Source organism: Aricia agestis, chromosome 21 (assembly GCF_905147365.1).
Source record: "Aricia agestis chromosome 21, ilAriAges1.1, whole genome shotgun sequence".
Taxonomy (NCBI): domain Eukaryota; kingdom Metazoa; phylum Arthropoda; class Insecta; order Lepidoptera; family Lycaenidae; genus Aricia; species Aricia agestis.
Genome location: NC_056426.1, coordinates 9,031,083 through 9,051,991, shown reverse-complemented (window position 1 = coordinate 9,051,991; position 20,909 = coordinate 9,031,083). Strand labels below are relative to the sequence as shown.

The window sequence follows — 20,909 nt, the reverse complement described above, 5'->3', positions numbered from 1 at the left end:
ATAGTCTGTCAAGAAAGTGAAGAAATTAAAAAGTGGCAACATCATAGTGTCATCCCTTTAAATCGATAGCCGTGTTCGTTTCATTTTTTCGCAGTTTGGCAGCTGACTGTCAACTTCATAATTGAGTGTCATGTTCAATAACATCCTAAGGCGGGCGCCAGACATGTGATCAAATACGCAAATTCGCCAAGTGTGGCACTGACATTTGGCTATCTGTGCAAATTAATTGCTGACATTTTCCTATTTGTGCAAAGTTTGCTCAAACTTTGAAGCCCATGTCTGGCGCCGGCTTAACAGTTCTGACAGAAATTGTTAGGATTTTATTGAACATGACACTCAATTATGAAGTTGACAGTCAGCTGCCAAATTGCGAAAAAATGAAACGAACACGGCTAATCTAAGAAAAAAAGGGATGACACTACGATTATTTTTCATTTTTAAATATAAATATCAATTTTGATATATATCAAGCATAAAATATATCAATTGATATACTTATATCATGATATATTCCGATATATATCAATTGATATATATTATTAATTATGTGAACCCTGAGTTTTTGTATACGCATTTGTATTTTTTATAATAAAACTCTTCATTAATACTTCTATATATATTCTTTTGTTTTATTCCTAGTACTCTACATACACATACTACGAATACACAAAATGTAGGACATATTATAATAAAACACATTATTGTGACAACCCTGCAGCAATGACGAATACCTACACAAAAGCGTCATTTCGCGCGACTTCAAACGCGTTGGCCCACCGTATCTTAATTACGCTGTGGTAATAGGGTCCCGTTTTTACCCTTTGGGTACGGAACCCTAAAAAAGATAAGTACCTAATAATTGCTGATTAAAATTTTGTTTAAAATTATGTTTTTAATTTTAAATGACAAAAGTTGTATGAGAATAGATCAATAGAATACATACTTAGTAGAATATTTATTGTTATTCACTTTTTATCGAGATGTTTATGTATTGCAAATTGTAATGGCAGAATATAAGCATAAATTATATTTGAATATATTGCTTTATTTATTTATTATTAAACACCCAATACCGATACTATTTGTTGCATTGTACAGTGTAATTTGAAGAATTACATGCTGTAAAATTGCTTTTATACACTGAGGTAATAAATACGTGGGAGAGCCATGCTTCGGCACGAATGGGCCGGCTCGACCGGATAAATACCACGTTCTCACAGAAAACCGGCGTGAGTTTACCGGAGGCCCAATCCCCTACCCTATTCCCTTTCCTTCCCTACCCTCCCCTATTACCCTATTCCCTCTTAAAAGGCCGGCAACGCACATGCAGCTCTTCTGATGCTGCGAGGGTCCATGGGCGACGGAAGTTGCTTTCCATCAGGTGACCCGTTTGCTCGTTTGCCCCCTTATTTCATAAAAAAAAAAAAAAAAAAAAAAAACTACGTACTAGAGCCACTATTGCAAACAACATGTCGCACTTGAGGCATAAGAGGGGTGGGAGGCGGGGCGGTGATTGCTATAGAGTTCGACAAGACTGTTTATGAACGTGGCGAGAAAAGGAACTAACGCTTCTATCATACAAAAACGTCATTTTTGACAGTTCTCCTTTACCAGCAGCGCACATTGACTGACATTGACACATTCAATTAAAGCCTTGTCGTACTGTACTCTCGAATGCAGAATCTGTTTGAGTAAGTGGATAAAATAAAAATTAAAATTAAGTACTTTTTTGTATCTCATCTTATATCTTTAAACGAACAATCTTGTATAAGTATAATCTCGGAAGTGGGAATCGGCTCCAACGGTTTCGGGGGCGATAAATCGATCTAGCTAGGAATCATTTTTAGATAATGACATTTTATTCGTGTTTTATCGAATACCGAGCAAAGCTCGGTCAAATAGCTAGTATATATATGTAAGTAGAATCTCGGAATCGGCTCCAACGATTTTCATGAAATTTAGTATACCTACTTTAGGGGATTTCGGGGGCTTATGTTTTGTCCCTGATCACCCTGGGTTATGTTTTGTCCCTGATCACCCTGAATAAGTTCCAGCAGAAATCGCTTAGGTTCCCCCGCTCACGCCCTCTATACCCTCTTTTGAGTCATTCGTTAATCGGACCACAAACCTCAGCTGTGATTTGTGTGGCAAGAAGTACACTCGGACAAGTAGTTTGAAGACACACAAATTTACTCATAGCGGGGAAAAACCTTATAGTTGTGATATTTGCAGTCGAGCGTTCACTACCAATATTTTAATAATATAATTAATACATATGTACATCTTACACTTAGCTGCGATGTGCAGGGACCCCGAAAGGGCTACTGGCGCCTGTGTGTAAAAAAAAGATTTTGGCGCCCCTTTAGGCAAATTTTTTGGGACCTTGGTTTTGGCGCCCCTAAAGATGGCAATTTGGCCCCTAAAAATGCCTAAATGTCTAAAAGTGTGCCGTATTGAGTTGTAGAAATTGAAATAGACACGTTGGCCTAGATAATGGCCACATTTTTATTATCAGTACGTAACAGTAGGTAGGAAAAAAGTGGCACGCTCGTTTTCATACAAATGGAGCGACATGCGGTATCTATCTTGATCTATGTCATGTGTGATAAACCATACAGTTGTGATGTTTGTAGCACCACCTTTACGGCTAAAAGTGGCTTAAAAAAGCACAAACTCACTCTGTGAGAAAACCAATAAACGAGATGTTCATTATAATTTTTTATTTGTCCCCACCTCCTGAATTATTTGTGTATCTGATTACATCGAAGCCAAAAGGATTATAAAGATCTTGACAGTGTATGTATGGCCTGTTTAAATGTGCTGCTCTTGACACATAAGAGCAAAGAGAATTAAAAAAGAGGTCGGACTTAGAAAAAAATTACGTCGGTTATTGAAGTTTAAGTTAAAAACCGGTTTTTCATAATGAAGAACGTTACCTAATTTTGATTAAAAGCAGTCCATATACTCTGTCAAAAATAAAAAAAATACTAGTGAAAGAATTACTTGGATACGTTAATTATTTTCCGATTTATAAGCAAAACAAGTTGTAACTGTACGACGCGTACGTCATATCACAATTGCGCCGCACGGGCCCCATACAATAAACGAGATTTTCTGGCTTTTTTTGCTCTTTATCAATTACGACAACAGGTAGGCACTTGGAATTTTCACCAAGGCCTTAATTATATGTGTACTTTAATAATTCATAATAATATTAAAATAAATGAAAATATAAGGGGCCCATACAAAAATCAACATTTTTGACCAATTTTGCTCTATAACGGTACGGAACCCTTCATTAGCGATTCCGACTCGCACTTGGCGGATTATTTTACTTGAACATAATCAATAGCATCATCGCTTTACCTGTCTCTTACCGATCTGAAAAGTGTTGCAAATAAACTTATAATCAAAAATCTTTTTGAATAAAAGATTTTATTTAAATAAGTAGGTAATAATAGGTAATAACTACTCTAAAAAGAAAGAAAATTTCTTCTCAAAAATTCAAACTATTAAGTTACTAGCTGTTGCCCGCGACTTCGTCCGCGTGGACTTCAGTTTATAGCGCGCGGTGTTAATAAAATTGGTGTCAAAAGCTTTTTAAAACCCTGGTACCCCTTAAATCAAAATACCCAAAACAGCCGTGTAGTGTGCACATAATATGATTTTTTTTTTAATTAAACTTTTTTATACCTTTTAAAGCTTATTTAGCGTTACACAACTTTAGCTTTGCCCAAAAGCCAATAACCATAGGCCATAAACTATTTAGTATTTATTATTGGTAGACTGTTCGTGGCGTGGCGCGATCTAGGCGAGATCGCGCTATCGCTTGCTCATATGTATTTCTATAAGAGGTGGTACCATGTTGAGATAATATTTCGATTATTTCGATTGTTATACATGTTATTAAATAACTCACGTACCAACATAGAGATCAGAAACAATACTATTGGCGCCATCTGTTCCAGTTTTTGGAACTAACTTAATTTGAACAAATTTACGCATAAACACCCCCTTACAACCCTTTTTTTCCAGTAAGAAGTAGCCTATGTCCTTTCTCAGGCTTTAGACTATCTGTGTACAAAATTTCATTACAATCGGTTCAGTAGTTTTGGCGCTGTTGTTTTTGAATTTGATATCTAATCTAAGTTGGTAGGTTAGTTCTTAGTTAATAACGTGTATAACAATCGAAAGAATCGAAAAACCTATCTTAACATGGTACCACCTCTTATAGAAATACGCATGAGCAAGCAATAGCGCGATCTAGGGGACTCTTGGCGCCATCTATTTTGAGTTTTTGGAACTAACTTAATTTGACCAAATTAACGCATTTTCACCCCCTTACAACCCTCTTTTCCAGTTAAAAAGTAGCCTATGTCCTTTCTCAGGCTTTAGAGACTATCTGTGTACAAAATTTCATTACAATCGGTTCAGTAGTTTTGACTTTTGGCGTGAAAGCGAGACAGACAGACAGACAGAGATACTTTCGCATTTATAATATTAGTATAGAACGTGTATAACAATCGAAAGAATCGAAAATCTTAACTTAACATGGTACCACCTCTTATAGAAATACGCATGAGCAAGCAATAGCGCGATCTAGGGGACTCTTGGCGCCATCTATTTTGAGTTTTCGGAACTAACTTAATTTGACCAAATTTATGCATTTTCACCCCCTTACAACCCCCTTTTCCAGTTAAAAAGTAGCCTATGTCCTTTCTCAGGCTTTAGACTATCTGTGTACAAAATTTCATTACAATCGGTTCAGTAGTTTTGGCGTGAAAGCGAGACAGACAGACAGACAGAGATACTTTCGCATTTATAATATTAGTATAGATAACTTATAACCTCAATATATTGTCGCGGTACCCACAATTCGCCTAACAATCCTGCATCGCGCTATCGAAGTTTTGGAGAACGGCAAGATATATACAACGTCTGAAATAACGTCAGTGGGCTTCGGCCTGACCGAGCATCCTATCTCGCTCGGTCGGAAGATCTTCCTTTTCAGTCGCCACTAACAACTTTAAATTGGTGACCACCGACACGAATACGTATCCTTCTGGACATCAATCATCATCAACACTCCCCGCCCATCCGCACCACATCAGCAGACATCAAGCATAACCGGGTCGGGTAAGAATTTGTTAAAATCTGATTAAGTTAGTCCTTGAAGTTTGAAGTTGTACAATAAAAGCATGGTTCTTTTATTTATCGATTTCTCTGTAAATCCCAATTAATTTTCACAGTCAAATTGTCTATTAATTATTATCATTCAAATAAAATAAAGACATTATTTATTTGACTGTAGAAAATTACTTTGGGAAAAGCAAATATATATACATATATTAGTGTTACGAGTAATACAGCCCCTGCACTATTTCTGGTTCAAAGTTGAGTTGAATCCTAGACCATCAGATGGCGCCACCTACCATACATTTTAAGTGTTACCTCTATACCTACTATAATAATTAATAATATATATTAAGTTACTCTAGGACTATAACTATCATAACACTTTTCAGTGGTATAACTGGTAATTGGTATGTATTCGTATGTGTCTGTTTAAGTTACTTTTCTGCCTAAATGTCTTACTACAAACATCACAACTGTAAGGATTTTCAGTGGTATGACTGGTATGTAATAGTATGTGTCTGTTTAAGGCAGATTTATGTCTAAATGTCTTACTACAAACATCACAACTGTAAGGCTTTTCATTGGCATGTATTCGTATGTGACTGTTTAAGGTACTTTTATGTCTAAATGTCTTACTACATACATCACAACTGTAAGGCTTTTCATTGGCATGCAATCGTATGTGACTGTTTAAGTTACATTTATAGCTAAATGTCTTACTACAAACATCACAACTGTAAGGCTTTTCAGTGGTATGTATCAGTTTGTGACTGTTTAATTTACCTTTTTGCCTAAATGTCTTACTACAAACATTACAACTGTAAGGCTTTTCAGTGGTATGTATTAGTATGTGACGGTTTAATTTACCTTTCTGACTAAATGTCTTACTACAAACATCACAACTATAAGGCTTTTCGGTGGCATGTATTAGTATGTGTCTGTATAAAGTACCTTTTTGATGAAACGACTTACTGCAAACATCACAATTATAAGGCTTTTCATTGGAATGTATTAGTATGTGTCTGTTTAAGTTACCTTTCCGACTAAATGTCTCACTACAAACATCACAACTATAAAGCTTTTCTTTATTTATATTTTTTTTTCCATTGGAATGTATTAGTATGTGTTTGTTTAAGTGATCTTTCCGCCTAAATGTCTTACTACAAACATCACAACTAAAAGGATTTTCAGTGGCATGTATTAGTATGTGCTTGTTTAAGGTACCTTTTTGACTAAACGACTTACTGCATACATCACAACTATAAGGTTTTTCATTGGAATGTATAAGTATGTGACTGTTTAAGTTATCTTTCCGCCTAAATGTCTTACTACAAACATCACAACTAAAAGGCTTTACAGTGGCATGTATTAGTATGTGACTATTTAAGCTACCTTTTAGATAAAACGATTTACTACAAACATCACAACTATAAGGCTTTTCTTTGGAATGTATTAGTATGTGACTTTTTAATTTAGATTTGTGCCTAAATGTCTTGCTACAAACATCACAACTATACGGTTTTTCATTGGCATGTATCAGTATGTGACTGTTTAAGACATCTTTTCGACGAAACGACTTACTACAAACATCACAACTATAAGGCTTTTCAGTGGCATGTATTAGTATGTGACTTTTTAAGGTACCTTTTTGACGAAACGATTTACTACAAACATCACAACTATAAGGTTTTTCAGTGGTATGTATTATTATGTGACTGCTTAATCTACATTTTAGATGAAACGACTTACTACAAATATCACAACTGTAAAGTTTTTCAGTGGTATGATATTTTTTTATGTGTGTATTTAAGGCACCCTCTAAGCAAAAACCTTTACTACAAACATCACACTTGTAAGGTTTTAGTTTAGGATGAATTTGCTTGTGGTGTATTTTCAAAAGTCTAGTAGAAATGAAAGTGTTGTTGCAGACATTACAATCATAATGTTTTGTGTCATCTTGTGTCGACTTCGTGGGAATATGCTCGTACGCTGATTCTCCAGTACTTTCGGCTTCGTAATGACTTGAAATTTCCGCACATTCTTTTTTTATAGCTGCAAGAAAAATATTTGTTCAGTAATAGAAACTACAATATACATTCCCAACAAAGGAAACTACTATTAAGCCTCAATAGTCCATAGGAACAAAATGTCATAATATAAACAACTGATTGTTAAACAGCTTTGCCCTTTGGGAATCGGGTCATATGGGATTAAAAATAAAAGTGTCTGGAATCTCCTTGCATTTGCATGGCGGAGATGTGGTTAGCCTTAAGTGGATCTACAGCAGTATCATACTCACCTGGACTTTTTGATTCTCGAACTGGACAATCCACAAATTCTATGGCTGTGCCCTCTACATATTCTTCTTTAATATTATCTAAAAAATTAGGCATATAAAATTTAAAATATAGCGGGACCCCGCACTGCTAACAGCTAAATTAGTAAAATGTAGCCTATGTGTTATCCAGGAGCTTACTCCATGCTAAAATTTCATTAAAATCACTTTAGCCGATTTGACGTGAAGAAGTAACAAACATACAGACTTAAAACAAACAAAAGTGTTAAATAGTAACTAAACTCAACTAATAGTAACTCATTACTCAACTAAGATAATATTATTCCAATGTACCGTATAATGTATCGTTAGAAGCAGCAGCAGCATTAAATCAGTAAACAGACAGTCTTGTTCAACGTTTAAGAAAGTTCCTGTCAATGTTAACATTCTGATAAGACTTGTGCATGACTTGTGATGATTTGGTTAGAATATTTACAGTATATGCAAGTAGCACCCTCTGTCCCAACCTTTGCTATTCCTCTTCGGCAACATTTACTAGAAAAGTGCTGTCACTACCAATATGTGAAGCAAACATAAAACAACTCATTTTTAGTTTTTTCTAATCAGCAGTGTCTGACCGAAGGTCTATTTTTAGACGAAACCGAAGCCGATTAATCGGCAATCGCTATAACCTTCGGCCGAAGCCGAAGGTTTATAATCTTAATCACGACTCTCAGTAATTAATTTTGTTCAATATTATCTACAAGCTACAATTGATATTAAAATTATTTCAAAATTTCAATATAAACAAATATTTACATCTATATTGACTGTCTCATATAGAAGTTGATTTAGAGATGGTTTCATGATTTAGACATAATTTAAAGAAATTATGTCTAAATCATGAAAAAAGGAAAGCCTTTTTTCACCTATTTTGGTGTAAGCATTGCTGGCATTTAGATAAAAATTGAGTATATTGGGAAACTATGTATATATACTAGTGTCCAACCGAAGGCCTATTTTTAGCCGAAGCAGATTAATCGGTAATCGCCATAACCTTCAGCCGAAGCCGAAGGTTTATAATCTTAATGTCGACTCTCAATAATAAATTTTGTTCAATATTGTCTACAAGCAACAATTGATACTCGTATTCAAATTATTTCAAAACTTCAATATTGAAGGCTTACATCTATATTGACTGTCTCTTAAAGAAGTTGATTCAGTCTATCCTTTTACTCCAACTCATCGTTTTTTGTTATTAGCAAAAAACCAAAAATTGAGAGTTTTGTCACCATCTTTTCACTCCGGCTCACCTCATAGACTATAGGACTTTTAGTATGTTTTGTCCCTAAGCACCCTGGATAAGTTCCAGCAGAAATCTCTTAGGCTCCCGCTCACACATTCTACAACAGCTACTTTATTGACTGAACTGTTGTAAAAATAATAATTTCTTTATTATTTCACAAATAACAATAATTAGACCAATCATTCTTTGTTTTATTCGACTAGACCGAAACTAGACTAATAAATAAAATAAACAAACACTTACTTCTTAATAAAAAATTAAATGAATTATTAAGAAGTTAGTGTTTGTTTATTGTATTTGACAGTGCCTCCCAGCGGCCTCAGTATACACAACCGGTCCGTCACTCTCTCACGAGTCACTCAGTCTTTCGTAACAGTTCGTTCAATTTTTACGGTTGCTCGGACCTTCGGCGAAACATTCGGCTTCGGCCAATTTTAGGCCTTTTTTATGATTTAATCCCATGTCACTGACGCGTAGATTTGTTCTAAGCTTTAATGTGAAGGCAGTCTTGCCCAGTCTTATAAGACGCAAAAAAAAAGCTGAATATAATATTGTCCCTGGCGATTTTTATTTGGTCGAAGGTATGAAAATGAGGTTTTCCTACCTTTGACCTCAAAAGGTCCTCAAATAAAAAAAGTAAATAAAATAGCAAAATTGGAGTACAAATGTACAAACTTACACTCTGTCTTGATCTCTATTTCTGTGACTAGTGGAGTCAGTTCTGTCTCTAGAAAATCAAGAGGTAACGACCACTCTTCAGTTTCGCAACTCAGCCTCACCAAAGGATTAATATCAGACTGAAACAAAAGAATCCATTATAATTACATAAATTATATTATTTCCACATAATATTATGTTTCTTTGATTTTAATATGCCAATTAATCTTTAAAAAATCAGGAAAGGACATAATATAAATCAAGGAAAAATTAATGGTTTTGGCAGAACAATAAAATAAAAAATAAATACTTATGTTTTTTTTTTATGCTAATATAGTAGCCAAAAAGCAGGGCTCGGAAACCTGATTAATCTTCGCGAACCTGTTCGTTAGAAACGCCATACATTTCCAAAGAGCATTTTCATTTCGATTCCGCTTTGATGGAACCGATATTATTCCTGGTTTTGTTCAAAGAGCAAAATGAAACTGCTCCTGCTCAAAGTACCGGTTAGAACCGTTCGCGATTATTGCTCGCCCCGCACACTCACACACACCACGACCCTCACATATTTACCACAAAATCAAAACAAACAAGATAATAATATGACACGTAAATGGGGAGGTGCCCAATGATAGCTATGTCCACACTGTGCACTTTCATCTTCAATTTTCGTCATCTTCTTTCATTCAACTTTTGTATTGGCGCATTCAATAATTGAATGCGTCAACGAACGCAACGCCAACATTGTCATTTTTGTTCAGTTGCAACTTGCAGTGTCTGTCAGCTTATTGTAACATATGCGACGAGAACATTTTACTGGGTGGAATATGTGCGCCTTATTTGGTCATAAGAAATTCCAGAAAAAAAAGAACAAAGCGAAAGTTTCGGATACGGTCAGGTCATGTCGCGGGCATGCCACACGTGCGCTGTTGACTGCGCTATGAATTATGATGCATGCCCTTAATGAACAAAAAAGACACAGTGTGGGCATAGCTAAAGAGACAGAAGTAAGTCACTACAGCTAGCGCCGCGATAATTCCTCACGGAAAGTGTTCCGTGAGGAATTACCCAGGTTAAGTTCAGAAGCAATACAGCTCGCAACTTGCTTTCGCTCCGAGCGAACACTTATCCAAAAACCTGGTTAAAGAGCGTTTTAAACTGGTTAAAAAAATACAGGTTCTGAGCCCTGCCAAAAAGTAGTAAGTAGTCTGTTTTTGGCTACCGATTGGCATAAACAAATATTTAATATTTCTGTTTAACAGTGTTTTTAAACCTTTATATGGGTGCGACGCCCCTGGTATGAAAAAATATTATTATAGAAGGGGTCGCGACCCACAAGTTGAAAAACACTGCTCTATACAATTACACAATTTAAATACACATTACAACACATACCCGATTTTCACTGTTTTCTTTATTGATTAGTTTCAAAAGCTTTTGGCACTGTAGAAGCTTTGTAAAGCAAATGTAGCACAGTGGATGCGAGTCAGCTTGTATCTGTAAAAGTTTATTTAGGTTATTTTTAGGGTTCCATACCCAAACGGTAAAAACGGGACCCTATTACTGAGACTTCTGCCGTCTGTCTGTGTCTCCAGGCTGTATCTCAAGAACTGCTATAGCTAGACTTCTGAAATTATTACAGATTAGTTATTTCTGTTGTCGCTATAACAACAAATACTAAAAACAAAATAAAATTAATATTTAAGGGGGGCTTACATACAACAAACATAAGTTTTTCGGCCTTCTTTGCTCTACATGATATATCAATAATAGGCACTTGAATTTTTCACAAAGTTCTTTATTATATTATGTGTAATTTAATATTTGATAAAAACATTAAAATAAAATAAATGTTTAGAGGGTGCTCCATACAAAAAATACAATTTTTTCCATATTTTTGCTCTACACAACGCACTTTGTTCATACATTTTGTTGAGGGGTCCACAACAAAATGTAAGAACAAAGTGCGTTCCGGCGGGGGTCCGGCGGGCGTATGGCCGGGCTAAAACAGAAGACAACTCCTACTTTTTTCAATACACAGAATATTCAGTAAGGGAAGCCTTGTTTGTTTTACGTAGAAAATTAAGACGGTTTTGTTCAGAGTAGAACCTTCTAAAGTGTAATTTGAGGAAGATACAAGCGTTTTTTAAATGACACGGCTCACGTCTCATACGCCACACGTTAAATACATGTATGACACGGCTCCCGTGTCATCCGCACTGAATCGGTTAAGTTCCAGCAGAAATCTCTTGGGTTCTACTTTATTGTAAAAAATAATAATTTCTTTATTATTTCACAAATAACAATAATTAGACCAATCAATTATTCTTTGTTTTACTCGACTAGACCGAAACTAGACTTATTAGTCTAGTTAATGAAATAAACAAACACTAATTTCTTAATAAAAAAATAAATGAAGTTAGTGTTTTTATTGTATTTGACAGCTCCCAGCGGCCTCAGTATACACAACCCGTCCGTCACTCTCTCACGACTCACTCAGTCTTTCCTAACAGTTTGTTCGGTTGGACTGAAGGAAACGGGGCACTATGGAAAAAAGACTTAAAAAAATTTTTCGTCAAAATTTAAACCTCTTATAACCACCCTTTTTGAATATACCAATCGATAGGGGGCGCCAAGGGGAGCAAAAAAGCTCAGATAAACTTTTCTCAAAAATCAACCCCTGTCGAAAGACAGGCCGAAATGTGACCCTCGTTAGTACGGAGAAAATACTTATAAAAATTTGGACGAAAAAATTCAACCTCTTATAACCACCCTTTTGAATATACCAATCGATAGGGGGCGCCAAGGGGAGTAAGAAAGCTCAGATAAACTTTTCTCAAAAATCAGCCCCTGGCCAGATACAGGCCGATATACGAACCTCGTTAGTATGGCAAAAATACTTAGAAAAATTTTGACGACAAAAATACAACCCGCTATGACCACCCCTTTTTATTATACCAATCCATAGGGGGTGCCAAGGGGAACAAAAAAACTTAAATAAACTTTTCTCAAAAATCAACCCCTGTCGAATGACAAGCCGAAATGTGACCCTCGTTAGTATGGCGAAAATACTTCAACCCCTTAATATTATCTTAATCTTGGTAAATGTTTACAAACCTACCCCAATTAATTTGACAAACTACTATAAAAGAAAGTCGACGGATTTTTGGGTGTTGTGGTCTAAGTTCCAACATAACCTACTTTTGGACTTTCTGGATTGTGTTTGATTTTGTTTACCCCCCCCCCCGTCCCCCCCGCTTCGGTATCCGTGGCTGAGTAGTTAAGTAAGACCCACTTATCACAGCCTTGGAATGCCTTAAAAATACTTCGTAAACATCAGAAAACAGATGATCTTATCTGAAGCTTACGAAAATCTCAAATGCGAATTTCTTCTAAACGGAGAGTTTACTGGCCAGCTCGATGGAATTAAATATGACATTTCCTTCGATTCGGAGCAAAACTATCGAGCAATCATCGAGCAATTAACCGTATGTACTCACATCACTTGGCATTATGAATCTAAAAACGTACCTGACTGTCCGATAATACTTCGTACACATTCTGCAAACCAGTGTTTTTAATATCTAGTACTCCTGTGACAGAAAAACATAGCAAACAGGTTCCTTGACTCATCTTCTAGGCTAAAATATATTAATTAATTCAATGTATATTTTGCAAATATTTTGTAGTACGGTAGGTACCTATTGATTTTTTGTGATACAAATTAATAAATTACACAAATATATACTAGTAATCTGTGTAAATTACTCTGTGGATACAAATGTCAAATTGACAAATTCACAAGACAGTGTATTTTTTTTCTTATGGCACGTCGGCTATATAACCATGGCTAGTGTCGAGTATAAATATGGCGGGAAAACAATATTCTTACCATAGACTTAATATATACTATAGGTTTATGATTCTTACAATAATTTTCAGCATCGTTTTTCTATAATCTATATTGTCAGGTTGAAAGTCTAGTCGAGAGTCGAAGTCTAAGTAAAAGTCAATACATACAGTCAAGAAGTCAAGTCGGTCGACTCAGTAAAGTGGCAGACGCTTTACTGAAACTTTCGATGGAGTTTTGGAGGGAACCCAAAACAGCACGTTTCTGGATATTGCATCACTTTCCTACACGTTGTGCACGATAACGAATATCTAATTGTTAATATCCTATCAATATTACACATTAAAAACCCATCTAACACAATTTTAGGAAATTGTTACAAAAACGCAACATCACTCTTTCACATTCCCACTCTCATCTGTTGACTATACTATTTGTACCATAGATAAAGTATAGATGTAATCTTAGCCCGTCATCGCGTGGCCATTTTGTGCTTATTTTCATACAAGTAGTGTGCGTTTATTTTCTTGAATATTTCTATTTGTCGATCATTTCGAAGCACATTATAATCCAGAAAAGAAAGTCATTTAGTTCATGATATCGGTAAACTACAGTATAGTTCAAGTAATGAGAATCCGTAGACACACGTTAAAAGCTATGCAATTTTTGTAGCCAAATTATTAAATGATGTGACATTTTTAGGACTAATGCCTTATATAGCACAAATAAGGTATTATTATACTTATAAATTATCTTTTTAGCTTACAAAAATACCGATTCAAAAGCCCAAAAAACGTTGTTCAAAACTTACGTATTTAATGTTAAATCCACGTGTTTGAGGCATTCTTTGGCCATTCTTATGGTTTATTAATTAGTGGAACCACAAAACTTAACAATATCTAGCATAAAATATTCACTAAAAACCTTTATTAACACTTTTATTACATGAAATATGCGGACCGGCTCCTTTGTTATGTCCTAGTAGGTAGGACATAACATTACACGCTTTTGAAGCATAAACACCGATATAAGGCTCCTATAAATAGTATCTCAATGATTACTCAAGATCCATCTCGGTCTCAAGACGCGGTTCGGCTCTTTGATTGGTCTAAATTTTGACAGCCAACCAATCACAGAGCCTGAACCGTGTCTTGAGACCGAGATGCATCTTGTGTACTGACTGTTTATACATACCAGCCTAAATGACAAATATGCCACATCTGTGGATCACATTACAGGACTTTCAACAGCCAGAGCAAAGCTGTGGAGCAGAGCACAAATTTTTGAGACCTTGGTTTAGAAAAACTATTTTTTTTAAATCTAATAGTAGTTTTGTAAAACTACAATTAATTTTTTATAATATTATGGTATATTTCTTTAATTTCTTACATCACTTAAGCTTGACTAATTGCATTGTCACTGTTCTAGGAGAAATAATATTAAAAGTTACCTTTATTCTCTCCTAAATAATAAATAAAACGATTGCTGGATGTAATTATATTTTTTATTTAATACAATACTATATTACACATATATTATTAAATTAAAAAACAAATTGCAATATATACCATACAAAGTACACAAGCAAGGAGAACCTATTAGACCAGTGGTTTCATATTATATTTCAGTGGTTTCGCCGATAAACTTTGATTTGGCAAGGTTTAAAACGTATTAGTTTTTAAGTGTTTGAAAGGAATAAATATATTAAAAAAAATACACAACAGCACCAGCATACAAACTAGCTAAGAAAGCAAACCACAGAAATAAATCAAGATAGAACGGCTAAGCGGGTGGAGGGTACGTGTTTCAATCTTGCTCTGTCGTGCAAGATTCGCTGAACGTTCATTCAGTCAGCGCGCACGTCTCGACTTGATTACACCGGAGCGGTTATGCAAAAATGTCTTATTGTGCATTTTCTAATTGTAAAAACAGAAGTACGAAAGTCAAGGAGGTATTTCTTGCCTGGGGTAATTTACCTATTTGTTTTAACTAAAAGCAAAGCAAACATTGATACGAGCGATTCCTTAGCAACGCACGCGCGTCGCCGTTATATCTTGATTAATTTCTGTGAAGCAAAATTTATTTTTAAAAATGTATCAAAATTCAAGCCGAAATATAATATACAATAAATAATAGTCTGTTGTTATTAATTTTATTAATTACTAGCGACCCGCCCCGGCTACGCACGGGTATTAAATATATTACAGCCTATGTCACTAAAAAAATGATTAAAATCGATTCGATCGATTAAAATCGAAAATATTCATTTAAAATTTAAATCATAATATGCTTTATACGCTTTCAGAGGTGGGAGAGCCATACTTCGGCACGAATGGGCCGGCTCGACCGGAGAAATACCACGTTCTCAGTTCTCACAGAAAACAGGCGTGAAGCAGCGCTTGCGCTGTGTTTCGCCAAATGAGTAAATTTACCGGAGGCCCAATCCCCTACCCTATTCCCTTCCCTACTCCCTTCCCTCCCCTATTACCCTATTCCCTCTTAAAAGGCCGGCAACGCACCTGCAGCTCTTCTGATGCAGCGAGTGTCCATGGGCGACGGAAATTATTTTCCATCAGGTGACCCGTTTGCTCGTTTCATTAAAAAATGCTGTAAAGTGCCATAATCAATAATGTATTAGAAGTATTTAACTGAATAAGGATTATTGATGTATTGGTTAAAATCGCTTCGAAAATTAGCCATTATTTGAAGTTAAAAGTAAATGACAAAAAAAATTTATTGTGGGATATCCTTATACGTATAATATATACCATCGCGGAGTTTTCTGTAGACCTTTTCCAATGAGTTTCTAAAATAGAATATCATTGACCTTTTCAATGTGTACAATACTTGGTACTTACATTATTTACATGAAGATTAGACCACGTGAAAGGACATAGGTTTCTTTTTTGCGGAAAAATGTACGGTTTCTGTGACATCCCTAAATTACGCGGGCGATGTAGTGACTAGTGATGCCCTTCCCGCGAGCGCATCGCCGCTTTGGTAGCGCCCACTTCGAAACGGGCGTACATCGCATTATTTTAATTTCGACATAACTTCTAAACCAAACGTCAAATTTTAATAATTCAAAGACCAAATATATTCTACATAAACTGTACTTAGTGATGAAATAATTTATTTTGATAAGGATTATTAGCATGAGTTAAATAAATCCGCTTAAATGTAGTCCAATAAAAATCACTTGACATAGCATAGGTATAGTGTGTCGCGGAAATTTTTGTAGATATTTATAAGATCTACATTTACTCCGAACATTGTATAGTTCTATCCTTTATAGTTTAGGCAGCGTACGCAAAATAAGTAAATTTTCTGGTTGTTTCCGAAAAACTGAAATATCTTACGGAACCCTATATCCTCCAAAATAAAAAGTGGCCTTTGTTACTCGTAAATAATGTAGCTTTCGAATGATGAAAGAATTTTTAAAATCGGTCCAGTAGATTTTGAGCCTATTCATTACAATTAAACAAACAAACAAAGTTTACCTCTTTAAAATATTAGTATAGATAAACGTACATTATTGAATTTACACGCTCAAACAGTATAGGGATCGTGCAGAGCGATGACACTGCCACTAGTGACGAGTAGCCGAAACTTTTACGAAAATTTTATTGTCAAGCTTTAGTCAAGCCACGGGAGATAAAAGGATTTCTTGAGAAATTTCAGTATTTTAATGCATTGTTGTAGGTATTCCCGGATGTTCTAATACATACAAGAAAAATAAAGGCAAATCGAACGATGTAAAATTTTACTATCTTCTTGCCAAAAGTATTCACATGCCATGGCTTATTGAAAAACGAAAGAAATTGATAAAAGCCGGTAAAAACATACGTAAATATTTAAAAAGTTAAAGTATTATAAATGCGAAAGTATCTCTGTCTGTCTGTCTGTCTCGCTTTCACGCCAAAACTACAGAACCGATTATAATGAAATTTTGTATACAGATAGTCTAAAGCCTGAGAAAGGAAAAGATTACTTTTTTACTGGAAAAGAGGGTTGTAAGGGGGTGAAAATGCGTAAATTTGTTCAAATTAAGTTAGTTCCAAAAATTCATAATAGATGGCGCCGTGCGTCTCCTACATCGCGCTGACTACAGAACCGATTATAATGAAATTTTGTATACAGATAGTCTAAAGCCTGAGAAAGGAAAAGATTACTTTTTTACTGGAAAAGAGGGTTGTAAGGGGGTGAAAATGCGTAAATTTGTTCAAATTAAGTTAGTTCCAAAAATTCATAATAGATGGCGCCGTGCGTCTCCTACATCGCGCTGACGCTTACTCAGACGTCTTTATATAAGAGGTGGTATCATCTTAATAAATAAATGTTCAATATTCGATTTTTTTCGTTTGTCATCTTTTTTACGTTATTAAATAACTCAGTACTTTATCGATGCAGTGACGTAAGTGTAACCTTAAACCTATAAATAATAAATAGTTTATGGGTATCATTGATAGTGTAATTGGGGTGCTAAATAACCTTTAAAATTTGGCATAAAATATAAAGTTTTATTTTAAAAAATTAAATACTATGTACACTAAATGTTGGAACTAACTTAATTTGAACAAATTTACGCATTTTCACCCCCTTACAACCCTTTTTTCCAGTAAAAAAGTAGCCTATGTCCTTTCTCAGGCCTTAGACTATCTGTACCTATACAAAATTTCATTATAATCGGTTCGGTAGTTATGGCATGAAAGCGAGACAGACAGAGAGAGATACTTTCGCATTTATAATATTAGTATAGATTTATCCCTAAATGTCTTACTACAAACATCACAACTAAGTATAACGCTTTTCAGTGGCATAACGGGCATGAATTTGTATGTGTCTCTTTAAGTTGGGTTTATGCGTAAATGTCTTACTACAAACATCACAACTATGAGGTTTTTCATTGGCATGTATTAGCATGTGATTTTTTAAAATACCTTTTTTAAGAAACGATTTACTACAAACATCACAACTATAAGGTTTTTCAGTGGCATGTATTAGTATGTGACTGTTTAAGTTACCTTTCCGCCTAAATATCTTACCACAAACATCACAACTGTAAGGCTTTTCATTGGCATGTATTAGTATGTGACTGTTTAAGCTATCTTTTTGATGAAACGACTTACTACAAACATCACAACTGTAAGGCTTTTCATTGGAATGTATTAATATGTGTCTGTTTAAGTGATCTTTCCGCCTAAATGTCTTACTACAAACATCACAACTATAAGGCTTTTCAGTGGCATGTATTCTTATATGATTGTTTAAAGTACTTTTATGCCTAAATGTCATACTACAAACATCACAACTATAAGGCTTTACAGTGGCATGTATTCGTTTGTGACTGTTTAAGGTATCTTTTTGATGAAACGACTTACTACAAACATCACAACTATAAGGCTTTTCAGAGGCGTGTATTAGTTTGTGACTGTTTAATTTACCTTTTTGCCTAAATGTCTTACTACAAACATTACAACTGTAAGGCTTTTCAGTGGTATGTATTAGTATGTGACTGTTTAAGACATCTTTTCGTCGAAACGACTTACTACAAACATCACAACTATAAGGTTTTTCATTGGCATGTATTCGTATGTGACTTTTTAAGTTACTTTTTGTACTAAACGACTTACTGCAAACATCACAACTATAACGTTTTTCAGTGGTGTGTATTTGTGCGTGTCTTTTTAGTAATCTTATTAAACAAAAATCCTTACTACAAACATTACACTTGTAAGGTTTTAGTTTGGGGTGAATTTGCTTGTGGTGTATTTTTAAAAGTCTTGTAGAAATGAATGTTTTGTTGCAGACATTACAAGCATAATGTTTTGTGTCATCTTGTGTCGGCTCCGTGGGAATATGCTCGTACGCTGATTCTCCAGTACTTTCGGCTTCGTTATGACTTGGACTTTCCGCGCTTTCTTCTTTTATAGCTGCAAGAAATATATTTGTTGACAGGAAACTACTTTTAAACCTCCATAGCCCATAGGAACAAAATGACATAATTATATGTACAGCTGATTGTTAATCAAATTTGCCCTTTGGGGATCGAGTCATATGGGATAAAGAAATAAAAGTGTCTGTAATCTCCTTGCATTTGCATGGCGGAGATGTGGTTGGCCTTAAGAGGATACACCAGGGGCGAGAGAAATTGAAAATAGATATTTGAAAATGTATTGCTGTCTCACCAATCTCAAGTCTCCCACCGCAGAACGGGATAAAGACAACACGACAAAAGTTCTAATAAAAGAACAGAAAATCTTCGATTCGTTGTCTGCTGATTCCTTCTCCAAAACTTAACCGATTTAACTTTTACTTACTTTTTTCATTAAGAATTAAAGCAAGGCTTGAGCTGTGTTCCTATGTTTTATTTTTTTTGTATATTCTAGCCAGTTTTGTTTTCTGGGTGTTTGAACACAGAGGAAAATCTGGCCACTTTTTTGGGTTTTTGGATGTTCTTATCTTTTTTAATAATAAAATTATGAAAAAAAAGAAAACATAGGGACATGCTAATAGTGGCCATAGATATTCAGGAAAAAAATCATAACTCTACCGGCATTATCCAAGGAGGAAACAGGGGACAGCGTTTGTATGGAAAAACGGCGGCGTGGACTCCTCTTAAGTGGATCTATAACAGTATCATATTCACCTGGACTTTTTGAGTCTCGACCCGGGCACTCCACAAATTCTACGACTGTGCCCTCTACATATTCTTCTTTAATATTATATAAAAAAAATTAGGCATTTAAAATTTAAAATATAGCTGGACTCCGCACTGCTAACAGCTAAATTAGTAAAATGTAGCCTATGTGTTATCCAGGAGCTAACTCCATGCTAAAATTTCATTAAAATCACTTTCATTAAAAGCTGATTAGACGTGAAGAAGTAACAAACTTACAGACTTAAAACAAACAAAAGTGTTAAATAGTAACTAAACTCAACTAATAGTAACTCATTACTCAACATTTTGTAAATAATATTATTCCAATGTACCGTATAATGTATCGTTAGAAGCAGCAGCAGCATTAAAATAGTAAACAGGCAGTCTTGTTCATTAACAAAGTTCCTGTCAATGTTAACATTCTGATAAGACTTTTGCATGACATGTCTGATTTTGATTGGAATAATTACATTATGTGCAAGTAGCACCCTCTGCTCCATCCTTTGCGTTATATTTCTCATTGGCAACATTTACTAGAAAAGTGCTGTCACCACCAATATGTGAGCATTAAGAAAGAATGTAAGTAGATATTATTATTTATTTATTTTTATTTTTTATTGTATTTTATTCAGAAAACTAATAGTTTGCAAACAATTTCAGTAAAGATACAATTATAAAAACATAGAGCCAATTATAAAGTTTTCACAAATAAAAGTAAAGTAAAGCAATCATAGATAACATGCACAGTTGTAAGTCTAGTGACTTGATTGTAAAAATAAGCATAATAAGGAACAACAACAATAATTAACAACAAACAACATAACTTAATTTAAATACGTACTCATCACTTCATCATCATCGTCACTTACAAAACGCACTAAATATATAATGCAACAACACTATCGTTCTTTGTATTTAAAAAACTCATTTGATAAGAACCTACAAATCTCGGATGTTTTTAGTTTAAAAATGTTTTCGATATTTCTACCTCAGTAGAAACTATTAAAAAGTGCACTAGCTCTAC

At 34.9% G+C, this 20,909-nt stretch overlaps 1 protein-coding gene across 1 annotated transcript in view; it reads right to left on the bottom strand.

The window, feature by feature from the left end:
* LOC121737891 overlaps window positions 1-20,909 on the bottom strand; it is a 45,116-nt gene that overhangs the window by 4,090 nt on the left and 20,117 nt on the right. The window contains exons 6-7 of the mRNA XM_042129624.1: window positions 19,041-19,157; window positions 7,072-7,188 (exon numbers count right to left, since the gene is read on the bottom strand). Of these exons, the coding sequence (XP_041985558.1) occupies window positions 7,072-7,188; window positions 19,041-19,157 (234 nt within the window). The remainder of the gene's footprint in view (window positions 1-7,071; window positions 7,189-19,040; window positions 19,158-20,909) is intronic.